Source organism: Oncorhynchus mykiss, unplaced genomic scaffold (assembly GCF_013265735.2).
Source record: "Oncorhynchus mykiss isolate Arlee unplaced genomic scaffold, USDA_OmykA_1.1 un_scaffold_222, whole genome shotgun sequence".
Taxonomy (NCBI): Eukaryota; Metazoa; Chordata; class Actinopteri; order Salmoniformes; family Salmonidae; genus Oncorhynchus; species Oncorhynchus mykiss.
This window is the reverse complement of record NW_023493691.1, coordinates 24,078-37,620: the sequence shown is the minus strand read 5'-3', so window position 1 is coordinate 37,620 and position 13,543 is coordinate 24,078. Positions and strand designations below refer to the sequence as shown.

Genomic DNA, 13,543 nt, shown 5'->3' with positions numbered 1-13,543 from the left:
GCTAGCAACTTACCTTACTGCATTTGCGTAACAGGCAGTCAGTCTCCTTGTGGAGTGCAACGAGAGAGAGGTAGGTCGTTATTGCGTTGGACTAGTTAACTGTAAGGTTGCAAATTTGGATCCCCAAGCTGACAAGGTGAAAATCTGTCTTTCTGCCCCTGAACGAGGCAGTTAACCCACCGTTCCTATGCCGTCATTGAAAATAAGAATGTGTTCTTAACTGACTTGCCTAGTTCAATAAAGATTAAATAAAAAAGGTGTAAAAAAAATAAAAAATAAAATCGGCAAATCGGCGCCCAAAAATACAGATTTCCGATTGTTATGAAAACTTGAAATTAGCCCTAATTATTCGGCCATTCCGATTAACCGGTCGACCCCTAATGTCTACAATGATGCTTATTAGCGTTTTATAATCTGAGAGGAAATAGAGACTAATATATTGGTAAATCACCTGTCCGAGATACATTTCCATGGTTATCAAAACGTCACGCCAGCGTAAGCCGACACGAAACGCAGCCCTTATTTTTATTGTTTCTAAAAATCACTAAAAAATGATTGGAACCATTTCCACCCCCCAAACGGAAATATCACATTTATATAAATATTCAGAACCTTTACTTTACTCCATACTTTGATGAAGCACCGTTGGCAGTGATTACAGCCTTGAGTCTTCTTGGGTATGACGCTTCAAGCTTGGCATACCTGTTTTGGGGAGGTTCTCGCATTCCTCTCTGTAGACGTGTCGCCGCACAGCTATTTTCGTATCTCTCCAGAGATATTTGATTGGGTTCAAGTCTGGGCTCTGGCAGGGCCACTCAAGGACATTCAGAGACTTGTCCCGAAGACACTCCTGTGTTGTCTTAGCTTTGTGTTTAGGGTAGTTGGAAGGTGAACCGTCATCCCCATTGTGAGGTCCTGAGTGTTCTGGAGCAGGTTTTCATAAAGGATCTATCTGTACTTTGTTGTACTTTCCAACTAGTCTCCCAGTCCCTGCCGCTGAAAAACATCCCCACAGCATGCTGCTGCCACCACCATGCTTCACTGTAGGGATGGTGCCAGGTTTCCTCCAGGCGTGATGCTTGACATTAAGGCCAAAGAGTTCAATCTTGGTTTTATCAGACCAGAGAATCTTGTTTCTCATGATCGGAGTCCTTTTGATGTCTTTTGGCAAACTCCAAGCAGGTTGTCATGAGCCTTTTACTGAAGAGTGGCTTCCATCTGGGCAGTCTACCCTAAAGACATGATTAGCGGAGTGCTGCAGAGATAGTTGTCCTTCTGGAAGGTTCTCCCTTCGCCACAGAGGAGCTCTGGAGCTTTGTCAGAGTGAGCATCGACTTCTTGGTCACCTCCCTGACCAAGGCCCTTCTCCACTGATGTCTCAGTTTGGCCGGGAGTCCAGCTTCCTAAAAAGTCTTGGTGGTTCCAAACTTCTTCCATTTAAGAATGATGGAGGCCTTTCAAATCATATCCTTGGGCTAATATGATTGACACTCGCATGCAAAGGAACTTTGGGTAACGTGGCACATATTCAATGGCATCTTTTCCTCATGGAGGCTGTTCATTTCTGATCTTTGATACTTTTATTGGTTTGTAACCGTATCATGGTATACTATATGTTAACGCTATGTGGGAGGGCCACTTTGTTACTTGGTAGCTACTAGCAAAAAACCCTGTGTTGTGGATCATCTACAACTATTTTGGACTGTCCATACTGTAACGTTGGTCTCAGGCTTCACTAACTAGCGTTACTGTTATAGGTGGAGCTATTCTTTCCTACTTTTCAAACAAATACTGTAATATTTCACATATCTTGCTAGATATGTATCTTGTTGTGATATTTCACATAACTAGTATGTGCTTTGAAATCCTTCCATCTGGTAGTCGCTGACGTTTGGTCAGTGTTCAATGTAAAATAAACATCTATATGCACTACAACATAATGTAAGACGTCTGGGTCCTGTAACCATCTGGGATGCAAACGCCATCTAGGAGGATCCTTTTACCAGTTTTCTATCCCTTTAGAATAATGACAGGTGAAAGGTCACTCAGAACAATACTATCATATCCACTTCCTGCTACATTGGGAAGCAATGAGCAAGAAACTAAAAAGTAGTCTGTATGAGAAAATTATTTAAAATGTTGACGAGTAACGGGAATATTCCCTTTTCCTCGGGTTCTGAATCCTCCAAGGTTCACATAGATTAAAGTCCTTAATGAAAAGCTGTCATTTCTTTCTACTCTGTTAGTGGGAAGTGTCTAAACCAGAGGAGCGATCTAGATCAGGAGCAATTAAAATCCCCTGCCATTAGGACTTTACCAGGAAGGGAGGTAACTAGACTAATTCATTCTCAGTTACTCTAATATCTAAATAAACGATAATACTTCATACGGCGTCTAGTATGTTCAATAGGAAAGGAAAATTACGAAGAGCGCGCCCTCGTTCACGCGGGCAAAGAGACTAATTTTCTCTTAGTGCTCCCAATGGATAAACAACCATTACTCGTTTGTTTTTCAAAAAACAAGCCTGAAACTATGTATAAATACTGTTAAGTGGAAGCAATATCATCCCCCACTCACTATCACAAGGGTTAGTAACGACACAGACTCATTTCATAGAACTTTAAAACACTGGCAGTTTGTCTACTTCACTTCTTTAGTCTACTCTCTGATCACTCCAGATAGACCAGTGAATAAAACAAATGCTGGCAATACTGGTGTCAAACCACGCAAGTCTCAGTACCATGAAATAACATCTACCTTCTCATTGAAACAGTTCATCGTGAAACAGTTCTACTGCAACTTTTCCTGCACAGTGGGAAGTTGGAATGAAACAAACTTAAAACCTGCTCTTACCATGAGAAACAGATGTCCCAATCTTCTGCTCCTCTTCTTCATCTTTCATGTTGACATTCAGCTCCAGTGTTTGACTGCTGTCTTCCAGCTTCACTGATGTCATCTCTGGATCCTGCAGAGAAAACTGGGCTCCACTGTCACTATCAGTACCCAGTGACTGTAGGTTTGGACTCAGTGTGGAAGGAGAGAGGAGGCCTGCGTTTGTCCTCACTGTTGAGGTTACTGGCCTCATACCAGAGTCGGCAAGTACTAGAGGAGAAACGGACACAAAAGTTGTGTATTCAAAGTCCTGGCACTTTCTTTATTCACTATTAAATATATTCTATTTTTTCTTGTTCAATTATCTAATTCAGTGCTCGACTTGGACTGAAATAGTTGCCGATACTCATTTTGTGTGCTGGTACTGTTTATATTTAGGTGCAGAAGCTCCACAATACATTTGAGCTAATACTTAACCTGTAGTAGATAAATACATACAAGACTCAAAAACCATTTAGTACAAGGTTACAGTTTGTTTTTGGCAGCACTATGTACTATTTTCCTTAACCTTCTTCAGGGTATTATTCCAATCAAAAAACAATTGTATTTCCATATAGAAATACATAGACAAACTGAATGTGTCAATATTCTAGACATGTAGAAACTGATAATCATTACATTTATCTTCAAAACAGTAGTGACCTTAAAATGGTCTCTGCTGCATCCTCACTGCCTGCATTGAAGTCTGTTGACGCAGACCGAGTGGGAGCTGCCATTTTACCAGCTTGTGAATTTTTCCTTCCATGGACCTCTACGGACAATTCCTTCGATCTCATGGCCTGGTTTTTGCTCTCACAGGGCTGGGCGATGTGGCCAAAATATCATACCATTTTTCACGGTATTTAATGTTTTTGATTAATAAAAGTTCTACATTTGCTCTATGAGTAGTGCGTGACCCTAGGGTGGCAACACTTATATTCTAAATGAATTCAATGGGTCTTTCTCAATTCTGATTGTTTTATACCGTTCAATTCAACTTCAACCTAAAACAATTTCCTGCACGCATTTGAGATCATTTACACACTGCCACGATATGGGAAAAAATACTAGGGCTTATTATTAACCAAATGTTGCAATTTAGATCAAAACACCAAGGTGAACTTTTGGAATCATGGGATTAGAATGATTATTCTAATTCCATAGTTAGAATATAAATAATGGGCACTTCTACCATCTCATTGAAACAGTTCTACTGCAACTTTTCCTGCACAGTGGGAAGTTGGAATGAAACAAACTTAGAACCTGCTCTTACCATGAGAAACAGATGTCCCAATCTTCTCCTCCTCTTCTTCATCCTTAATGTTGACATTCAGCTCCAGTGTTTGACTGCAGTCCTCCAGTTTCACTGATGCCATCTCTGGACCCTGCTGTGCAAACTGTGCTCCACTGTCACAATCAGGACCCAGTGACTGTAGGTTTGTCCTCACTGTTGATGTTACTAGCCTCATACCTGAGTCAGCAAGTAGTAGAAGAGAAACAGACAAACATTATTGTCTTGCCAGTTCTGGCACCTTCTTTATTGTCTAAAAATATATTATATTTCTTCTTGTTCAATTATCTAATTCAGTACTTGACTTGGACTGAAATAGGTGCCAGTACTGTTTATATTTAGGTGCAGGAGCTCCACAACACTGTTAAGCTAATATTCTATAAGAGGAACATGTGCTCAAACAGTAGAAATTTGGAGGTGAACTCTTGTCCAAGTCAAGAACTGATCTCATTTCAATAGATCAGGTAGGTAAGGATTGACAAGAAAACATTGATGCATTAATATTAGACACAAAGGACACACAACGTAAGATCACTTAATATATAGATGTCCTAAATTCACATAAAATGACTAAAAAACCATGAAGTACAAGGTTAGTTTGTTTCAGGTAGAACTATGTATTATTTTCCTGAAGAACCGCGCGTCTTCGTTGTTTCAATCAAAAACCAGCAGTATTTCCGTTCACACCATACTCAAATGTATAGAGAAAGATAGAAACAACTGCATGTGTCTGAATATTAGTACACATGTAGAAAACCAACAATCATTACATTCAGCTTCAAAACAGTTGCGCAACCGTAACATTGTCTGCTCTTTAGTCCGTTGACCCAGTCCGAGTCGGCGCCGCCATTTTGTGAATTTTACACCAAACCGATAACATGCAGCTCGGAAATCTCAAATAAATTGATTCTTTATTCAAATTAACCTGAGCAGAATATGTACATCCACTAAGACTAACACCAACGTCTCTAGTTACGTGACTTGTAAAAAAGTTTAACTTCACCACGTTCTCCACTCGGTTTGACACAAAAATAACACATCAAACCTTTATCAAACGTCATAATAATTTAATGGATTTGTTACCTAGCATGGAATGACATGTTCTTTCGACATTAGAACGTTTAAACATTAGAAAGTTTAAACGTACCTGTAGTAATAAAATGAAACGGGCACAAAAGTTACCTTCTTGACTGCACAGTTCTGGCGCTTTTTTTTATTCTGAAGAATGGTGCGTGCCTGTCGGGAACTTCCTGTTCCACCACTAACACCGTCCGTGCATTTCGGGATCCTTGGGTTGGCCCCACCCCATTACATGAGAAGGGGGTAGCTGCTGCTGCTGCTCCCGCCCTCTCCTGCTGCTCCTCCTCCTTCCCTGGGACACTTCTCATTTGCATAGTGTTGATCAAGCTGTCGATTGTGGCCTGTGGAATGTTGTCCCACCCCAGCTAGCACAGTGGATCTGGGCGGATTCCGGCTGACTAGCTAGCCGGCTGAGAGTCAGACTCGGCCGACATCATGTGGCCCGAGGATGCGGGGATTAAACTCGGGCCGAATCCGGTGAGAGTTTATCTGGCCAAATGTATTACTTGGGGCTCGGGACGATTGGGGCCACTCTCTGGCAGATGATTACACGGGGGCCTGTATATAATTAACATTTCATTATTTATTTATTTGTCCATATTTTTTAATTGTTTCCGTGATAAAAAAAAATACTATTAACTTTAATAGTAAACTTTAAATTATTTTAGAGTCCGGTTTAAGTTGTACTTTCGTATTTTGATACTTTGTACATGGCAACTGATAAGCATTAACACAGCAGTCGCGGTGCAGATCCACTAAGGGTGAAACATTTTCTGGCGACAGTAGTCTGAAGTCTTGGAGGCCCAAAAACTTCTCAGCTGTAGATATAATTATGTCCAGGAAGCTTGGCGCCAGTGATGTACTGGGCCGTTCGCACTACCCTCTGTAGTGCCTTGCGGTCGGAGGCCGAGCAGTTGCCATAACTGCTCGGTAGGGGGAATAGGTTTTGTCATGCCTGCTTCACGACTGTCTTGGTGTGCTTGGACCATGTTAGTTTGTTGGTGATGTGGACACCAAGAAATTTGAGGCTCTCAACCTGCTCAAAAATGAAATGCTAATTAGCTGCTAATGTGGCTATCATAAAGAACTACAAGTACAATTACGGCCTACCCTGGGAAAACCCTAATCCGAACGACACTGGGCCAATTGTGCTCTGCCCTATGGGACTCCCAATCACAGCCGGTTGTGATACAGCCTGGAATCAAACCAGGGTCTGTAGTGATGCCTCTAGCACTGAGATGCAGTGTCTTAGACCGCTGCCCCACTCAGGATGGCACATTTGTAAAATCCCGGGAAAATATTCAACTCTAATGGTGACTGAAGGAATAGGCTGACAGAATCTATGGATAATAGCCTATAATTTAGTCTGTCAAACAGGTATATGTAACAGTATTACTTTAGACCGTCCCCTCGCCCATTTTATATTACGGATAGCCAGGGAGCTCAATCCAACACTCAGACATCATTTACTAACAAAGCATTTGTGTTTAGTGAGTCTGCCAGATCAGAGGCAGTGGGGAGGACCAGGGATGTTATCTTGATAAGTGTGTGAATTGGACCATTTCCTGTCCTGCTAATCATAAACAATGTAACGAGTACTTTTGGGTGTCAGGGAAAATGTATGGAGTAAAAAGTACATTTTCTTTAGAAATGTAGTGAAATAAAAGTTGTCACCAATATAAATAGTAAAGTACAGATACTACAAAAACTACTAAAGTAGTTATTTAAATCACTTTTACTTAAGTACTTTACACCACTGCATGCATCCACTCCATGTGTCAGCATTGCAGGCTGGTGGTGTGTTGGTTGGGGTGTGTTTTCAGGGCACACATTGGGCCCCTTGATAAAAGATGTGCAATGTTTGAATGCCACAACGTTTTCGTCTTTTGAGCTTCTATTCATGAAATCTATGCAGCCTACTCAATCACTTTTTATAGCTACTGTTTACAGGCCTCCTGGGCCATATACAGCGTTCCTCACGGAGCTCCCTGAAGTCCTATCGGACCTTGTAGTCATAGCAGATAATATTCTAATTTTTGGTGACTTTAATATTCACATGGAAAAGTCCACAGACCCACTCCAAAAGGCTTTCGGAGCCATCATCGACTCAGTGGGTTTTGTCCAACATGTCTCCGGACCTACTCACTGCCACAGTGATACTCTGGACCTAGTTATATAAATGTTGTGGATCTTAATTTATGTTTTTCCTCATAATCTTGGACTATTGGACCACCATTTTATTACGTTTGCAATCGCAACAAATAATCTGCTCAGACTCTAACCAAGAATCATCAAAAGTCGTGCTATAAATTCTCAGACAACCCAAAGATTCCTTGATGTCCTTTCAGACTCCCTCTGTCTACCCAAGGACGCCAGAGGAAATACATCAGTTAACCACCTAACTGAGAACCTCAATTTAACCTTACCCTAGATGCAGTCGCACCCCTAAAAACTAAAATTATTTGTCATAAGAAACTAGCTCCCTGGTATACAGAAAATACCCGAGCTCTGAAGCAAGCTTCCAGAAAATTGGAATGGAAATGGTGCCACACCAAACTGGAAGTCTTCCAACTAGCTTGGAAAGACAGTACCGTGCAGTATCGTGCTGCTCGATCATCCTATTTTTCCAACTTAATTGAGGAAAATAAGAACAATACAACATTTATTTTTGATACTGTTGCAAAGCTAACTAAAAAGCAGCATTCCCCAAGTGAGGATGGCTTTCACTTCAGCAGTAATAAATTCATGAACTTCTTTGAGGAAAAGATCATGATCATTAGAAAGCAAATTACGGACTCCTCTTTAAATCTGCATATTCCTCCAAAGCTCAGCTGTCCCGAGTCTGCACAACTCTGCCAGGACCTAGGATCAAGGGAGACACTCAAGTGTTTTAGTACTATATCTCTTGACACAATGATGAAAATAAGCATGGCCTCTAAACCTTCAAGCTGCATACTGGACCCTATTCCAACTAAACTACTGAAAGAGCTGCTTCCTGTGCTTGGCCCTCCTATGTTGAACATAATAAACGGCTCTCTATCCGCCGGATGTGTACCAAACTCACTAAAAGTGGCAGTAATAAAGCCTCTCTTGAAAAAGCCAAACCTTGACCCAGAAAATATAAAAAACTATCGGCCTTTTTCGAATCTCCCATTCCTCTCAAAAAAAAATGAAAAAGCTGAAATGCTTCAGTCTGGTTTTAGACCCCATCATAGCACTGAGACTGCACTTGTGAAAGTGGTAAATTACATTTTAATGGCGTCAGTCCGAGGCTCTGCATCTGTCCTTGTGCTCCTAGACCTTAGTGCTTGCTGCCTTTGATACCATCAATCACCACATTCTTTTGGAGAGATTGGAAACCCAAATTGGTCTACACGGACAAGTTCTGGCCTGGTTTAGATCTCATCTGTCGGAAAGATATCAGTTTGTCTCTGTGGATGGTTTGTCCTCAGTAACAGTAAATTTCGGTGTTCCTAAAGGTTCCGTTTTAGGACCACTATTGTTTTCACTATATATTTTACCTCTTGGGGATGTCATTCGAAAACATAATGTTAACTTTCACTGCTATGCGGATGACACGCGGCTGGCTGTACATTTTGATGACACATGGTGAAGCCCCAAAATTTCCCTCGCTGGAAGCCTGTGTTTCAGACATAAGGAAGTGGATGGCTGCAAACTTTCTACTTTTAAACTCGGACAAAACAGAGATGCTTGTGCTAGGTCCCAAGAAACAAAGAGATCTTCTGCTGAATCTGACAATTAATGTTGATGGTTGTACAGTCGTCTCAAATAAAACTGTGAAGGACCTCGGCGTTACTCTGGACCCTGATCTCTCTTTTGACGAACATATCAAAACTGTTTCAATTACAGCTTTTTTCCATCTACGTAACATTGCAAAAATCAGAAATGTTCTGTCCAAAAATGATGCAGAAAAATTAATCCATGCTTTTGCCACTTCTAGGTTAGACTACTGCAATGCTCTACTTTCCGGCTACCCGGATAAAGCACTAAATACATTTCAGTTAGTGCTAAATACGGCTGCTAGAATCCTGACTGGAACAAACAAAAAAATATCATATTACTCCAGTGCTAGCCTCCCTACACTGACTTCCTGTTGTTAAGGCAAGGGCTGATTTCAAGGTTTTACTGCTAACCTACAAAGGTAGGCGCAAGCCCATGTAATGCTATCTTTCAGACTTGGTCCTGTCGTACATACCTTGGGTCACAAGACGCAAGACGCAGGCCTCCTAATTGTCCCTAGAATTTCTAAGCAAACAGCTGGAGGCAGGGCTTTCTCCCATAGAGCTCCATTTTTATGGAATGGTCTGCCTACCCATGTGAGAGATGCAGACTCGGTCTCAACCTTTAAACCTTTAAGTCTTTATTGAAGACGCATCTCCTCAGTAGGTCTTATGATTGAGTGTAGTCTGGCCCAGGAGTGTGAAGGTGAACTGAAAGGCACTGGAGCAATGAACCGCCCTTGCTGTCTCTGCCTGGCCGGTTCCCCTCTCTCCACTGGGATTCTCTGCCTCTAACCCTATTACAGGGGCTGAGTCACTGGCTTACTGGTGCTCTTCCATGCCGTCCCTAGGAGGGGTATGTCACTTGAGTGGGTTGAGTCACTGACGTGGTCTTCCTGTCTGGGTTGGCGCCCCCCCTTGGGTTGTGCTGTGGCGGAGATGTTTGTGGGCTATACTCTGCCTCGTCTCAGGATGGTAAGTTGGTGGTTGAATATATCCCTCTAGTGGTGTGGGGGCTGTGCTTTGGCAAAGTGGGTGGGGTTATATCCTTCCTGTCTGGCCCTGTCCGGGGGTATCATCGGATGGGGCCACAGTGTCTCCTGACCCCTTCTGTTTCAGCCTCCAGTATTTATGCTGCAGTAGTTTGTGTCGGGCGGCTAGGGTCAGTCTGTTATATCTGGAGTATTTCTCCTGTCCTATCCGGTGTCCTGCGTGAATTTAAGTATGCTCTCTTTCTTTCTTTCTCTCTCTCAGAAGACCTGAGCCATAGGACCATGTCTCAGGACTACCTGGCATGATGACTCCTTGCTGTCCCCAATCCACCTGGCCGTGCTGCTGCTCCAGTTTCAACTGTTCTGTCTGCACCTTTGGAACCCTGACCTGTTCACCAGACGTGCTACCTGTCCCAGACCTGCAGTTTTCAACTCTCTAGAGACAGCAGGAGTGGTAGAGATACTCTCAATGATCGGCTATGAAAAGCCTTCTGACATTTACTCCTGAGGTGCTGACCTGTCGCACCCTCGACAACTCCTGTGATTATTATTATTTGACCATGCTGGTCATTTATGAACATTCGAACATCTTGGCCATGTTCTGTTATAATCTCCACCCGGCACAGCCAGAAGAGGACTGGCTACCCCTCATAGCCTGGTTCCTCTCTAGGTGTCTTCCTAGGTTTTGGCCTTTCTAGGGAGTTTTTCCTAGCCACCGTACTTCTACATCTGCATTGCTTGCTGTATGGGGTTTTAGGCTGAGTTTCTGTACAACACTTTGTGGCATCAGCTGATGTAAGAAGGGCTTTATAAATACATTTGATTTGATCTTACATACAGGACTTCCAAGTTGTAAAATAGTGAACTACTCCTTTAATGGAGTGGTAGGCTCTATGAAAGGGATGTTTCACAAAAAAAACAACTTTATTGTAGTATTTTGTTCATTAGTACACTGCAATCACGTTTTCAAGAACGCAAGGTCCATACAGAAGTGGTTTGTTGAGATCGGTGTGGAAGAACTTGACTGGCCCGCACATTGCCCTGACCTTTACCCCATCGAACACCTTTGGGATGAATTGGAACAAATGGTCTGTTCTATATCTTCAATCAAATTAAACATGTACTACTGTGACATTAAAATGTTTCATGGTATTTTTCATCAGTTGTTTTCTATGAAATGTCATTTCCACCACACTCTGTCATTACCACAACGCTAAGTCATTACCATCACGGTACATATTGTTGTGCCAAAAGTGTATTAAATTACAACTGATATAAATGACTTTTCCCATATGTGAACCTTTTATACTTGTTCTTAAATAATTTCTAACGTAATGTAAAATATTAAGATGTTGATGTGGTAAATACATGTTTCTGAGTATCATCAAGGCAAATATGGACATTTAGACACGACAATAATGAATACATATAATTAAGGAAACTTCCAAATAGTTAAAAATACGTTTTTGAATGTGAAATGTTATATAAAACACCGTAGGCATAATTTCTGTCATTTCCTTTTCAACTAAAATAACCAATAAAAATCTTTAATTGTTAAATAGTTTGGTCTCAGCCACTATTAGATCTTGTTTCCAGATCGGGTGAAGAAGATATTCAGAGAAAAAAAACAGTTAAGAGATTTAATTTTCCAAAACATTTAACATGCCTGTATTTGTAAAACCAACCATATATTTTAATAGAACAGGTTGACTATAAATTTAGACATAGGTGATTTCACCACTGTAATCAGATGGACATTATGTTATGGTCATTGAATTGTTTATCCCACTAACCACGTGTTAAATGTGTAGTGTAGCCTACACTGTGTAGGACTATGAATTGGGCAGCTATAGGCTTTTTTTTAATCGGCTAATTATGTTCTGGCCCGCAGACTAGCTACAAGCCCAGCAACAAATTGACTGGAGGCCAAACCTAGTTACCAACCCCTGTTGTGTATAGTCAATTCAATCTTCCCCTTCACCATCATCATAATTCAGATAATTCTAATGTGTGGATATAGTGCTAAACTTGAAGGACTGAAGGTCCTGTGAATTGAAATGATACCGTTCCCCACCAGTGCCCTCAGAAGAGGAAACAACGATACAATGTAGTCTAACAACATCTCTCTCAAACAGCACAGATGTGATTCACTGTAGAAGCACTGGTCCTCTTACATGTTAATTCCAGGTTGCATATTACAATATTTAAGGGCATATCAGATGGTCTGCTCTGTCCATAACAGTCACACCAAGCATAGGGTTGGTTGGTATAATATTGAAATGGGTAAATAATGTACCTAGTAGTTACTTAGCCTGATAACACATCACTCCCAAAAGACATAAGCAGAAATGTAGCAGCCTATACACCTAATCATTAGTGATCTGACATGTTGTATTGCATGGAAACTGTAGGCTACTAACAACAGCTGCTACATAGTCTAGTTTACTATGGTCCTGTCCCTCTGGCCAGGGTAAACACAGTGGTAATGTTGTGTATTGTATATACAGTATTTCACTTCAAACAGTTTATTTCATTTAATTATACACAAGAGAGAAAAAAAATGTAAAAAACATAATTTTTCATTACATTCTTGTCAGTTAGCAGATGCTCTTATCCAGAGAGATTTACAGGACAAATAAGGGTACAGGACAAATAAGGGTTAATTGGCTTGCTCAAGGGCACAATGACAGATTTTTACACCTAGTCGGCTCGGGTTTCAAACCAGCAACCTTTCAGTTACTGGCCCAACACTCTTAACCGCTGGCTACCTGCCACCAGATCAATTAACTTCAATACAGTTATTCAAATACATTCATCAATGACTACAATAATGAATCAAGTATACACTGCTGCCATGAAGGGAGGCACCTGATTGGTAAGGATTCTTTAGATATCCTGTGGCATTCAAACATTGCTCAGCTTTTATCAAAGGGCCCAATGTGTGCCCTGAAAACACACCCCAACCATCACACCACCAGCCTCCAATGCTGACACACGGCAGGGATGCATGCAGTGGTGTAAAGTACTAAAGAATAAATTATTTGAAGACCTAGTTCATCTGTACTTTACTATTTATATATATATTTTTTGTTTTTAATTTTACCCCTTTTTTTTAGAATAATTTCTTTAAATAACTAATTTAGACGTTTTTGGGGCGTATCTGTACTACTATTTATATATACTATTTATATTGTTGACAACTTTTATTTCAATACATTCCTAAAGAAAATATGTACTTTTTACTCCATACATTTTCCCTGACCCCCAAAAGTACTTGTTACATTGTTTATGATTAGCAGGACAGAAAATGGTCCAGTTCACACACTTATCAAGATAACATCCCTGGTCATCCCTACTGCCTCTGATCTGGCAGACTCACTAAACACAAATGCTTCGTTTGTAAATGATGTCTGAGTGTTGGATTGAGCTCCCTGGCTATCCGTACTATATATATTTTTTTAAAGACAAATGTGCCCCCTGGTTTGCTTAATTGAAGGAATTTGAAATGATTACTACTTTAACTTTTGATACTTAAGTATCTTTACAACCAAATACTTTTACTCAAGTAG

The 13,543-nt window shown here is 41.0% G+C and overlaps 1 protein-coding gene across 3 annotated transcripts in view; it reads right to left on the bottom strand.

Annotated features, from left to right (window-relative positions):
* LOC118948156 (zinc finger protein 501-like) overlaps positions 1-13,543 on the bottom strand; it is a 47,006-nt gene that overhangs the window by 18,112 nt on the left and 15,351 nt on the right. Inside the window, exons 1-3 of one of the 3 annotated variants that reach the window (XM_036973121.1) lie at positions 5,246-5,365; positions 4,145-4,342; positions 2,854-3,102 (exon numbers count right to left, since the gene is read on the bottom strand). The exons of the other annotated variants lie outside the window; for them this stretch is intronic. Coding sequence (XP_036829016.1) covers positions 2,854-3,102; positions 4,145-4,342; positions 5,246-5,291 — 493 coding nt within the window. The 5' untranslated portion in view covers positions 5,292-5,365. Of the gene's footprint in view, positions 1-2,853; positions 3,103-4,144; positions 4,343-5,245; positions 5,366-13,543 lie in introns of those variants that run through there. 3 annotated transcript variants of the gene reach the window in all.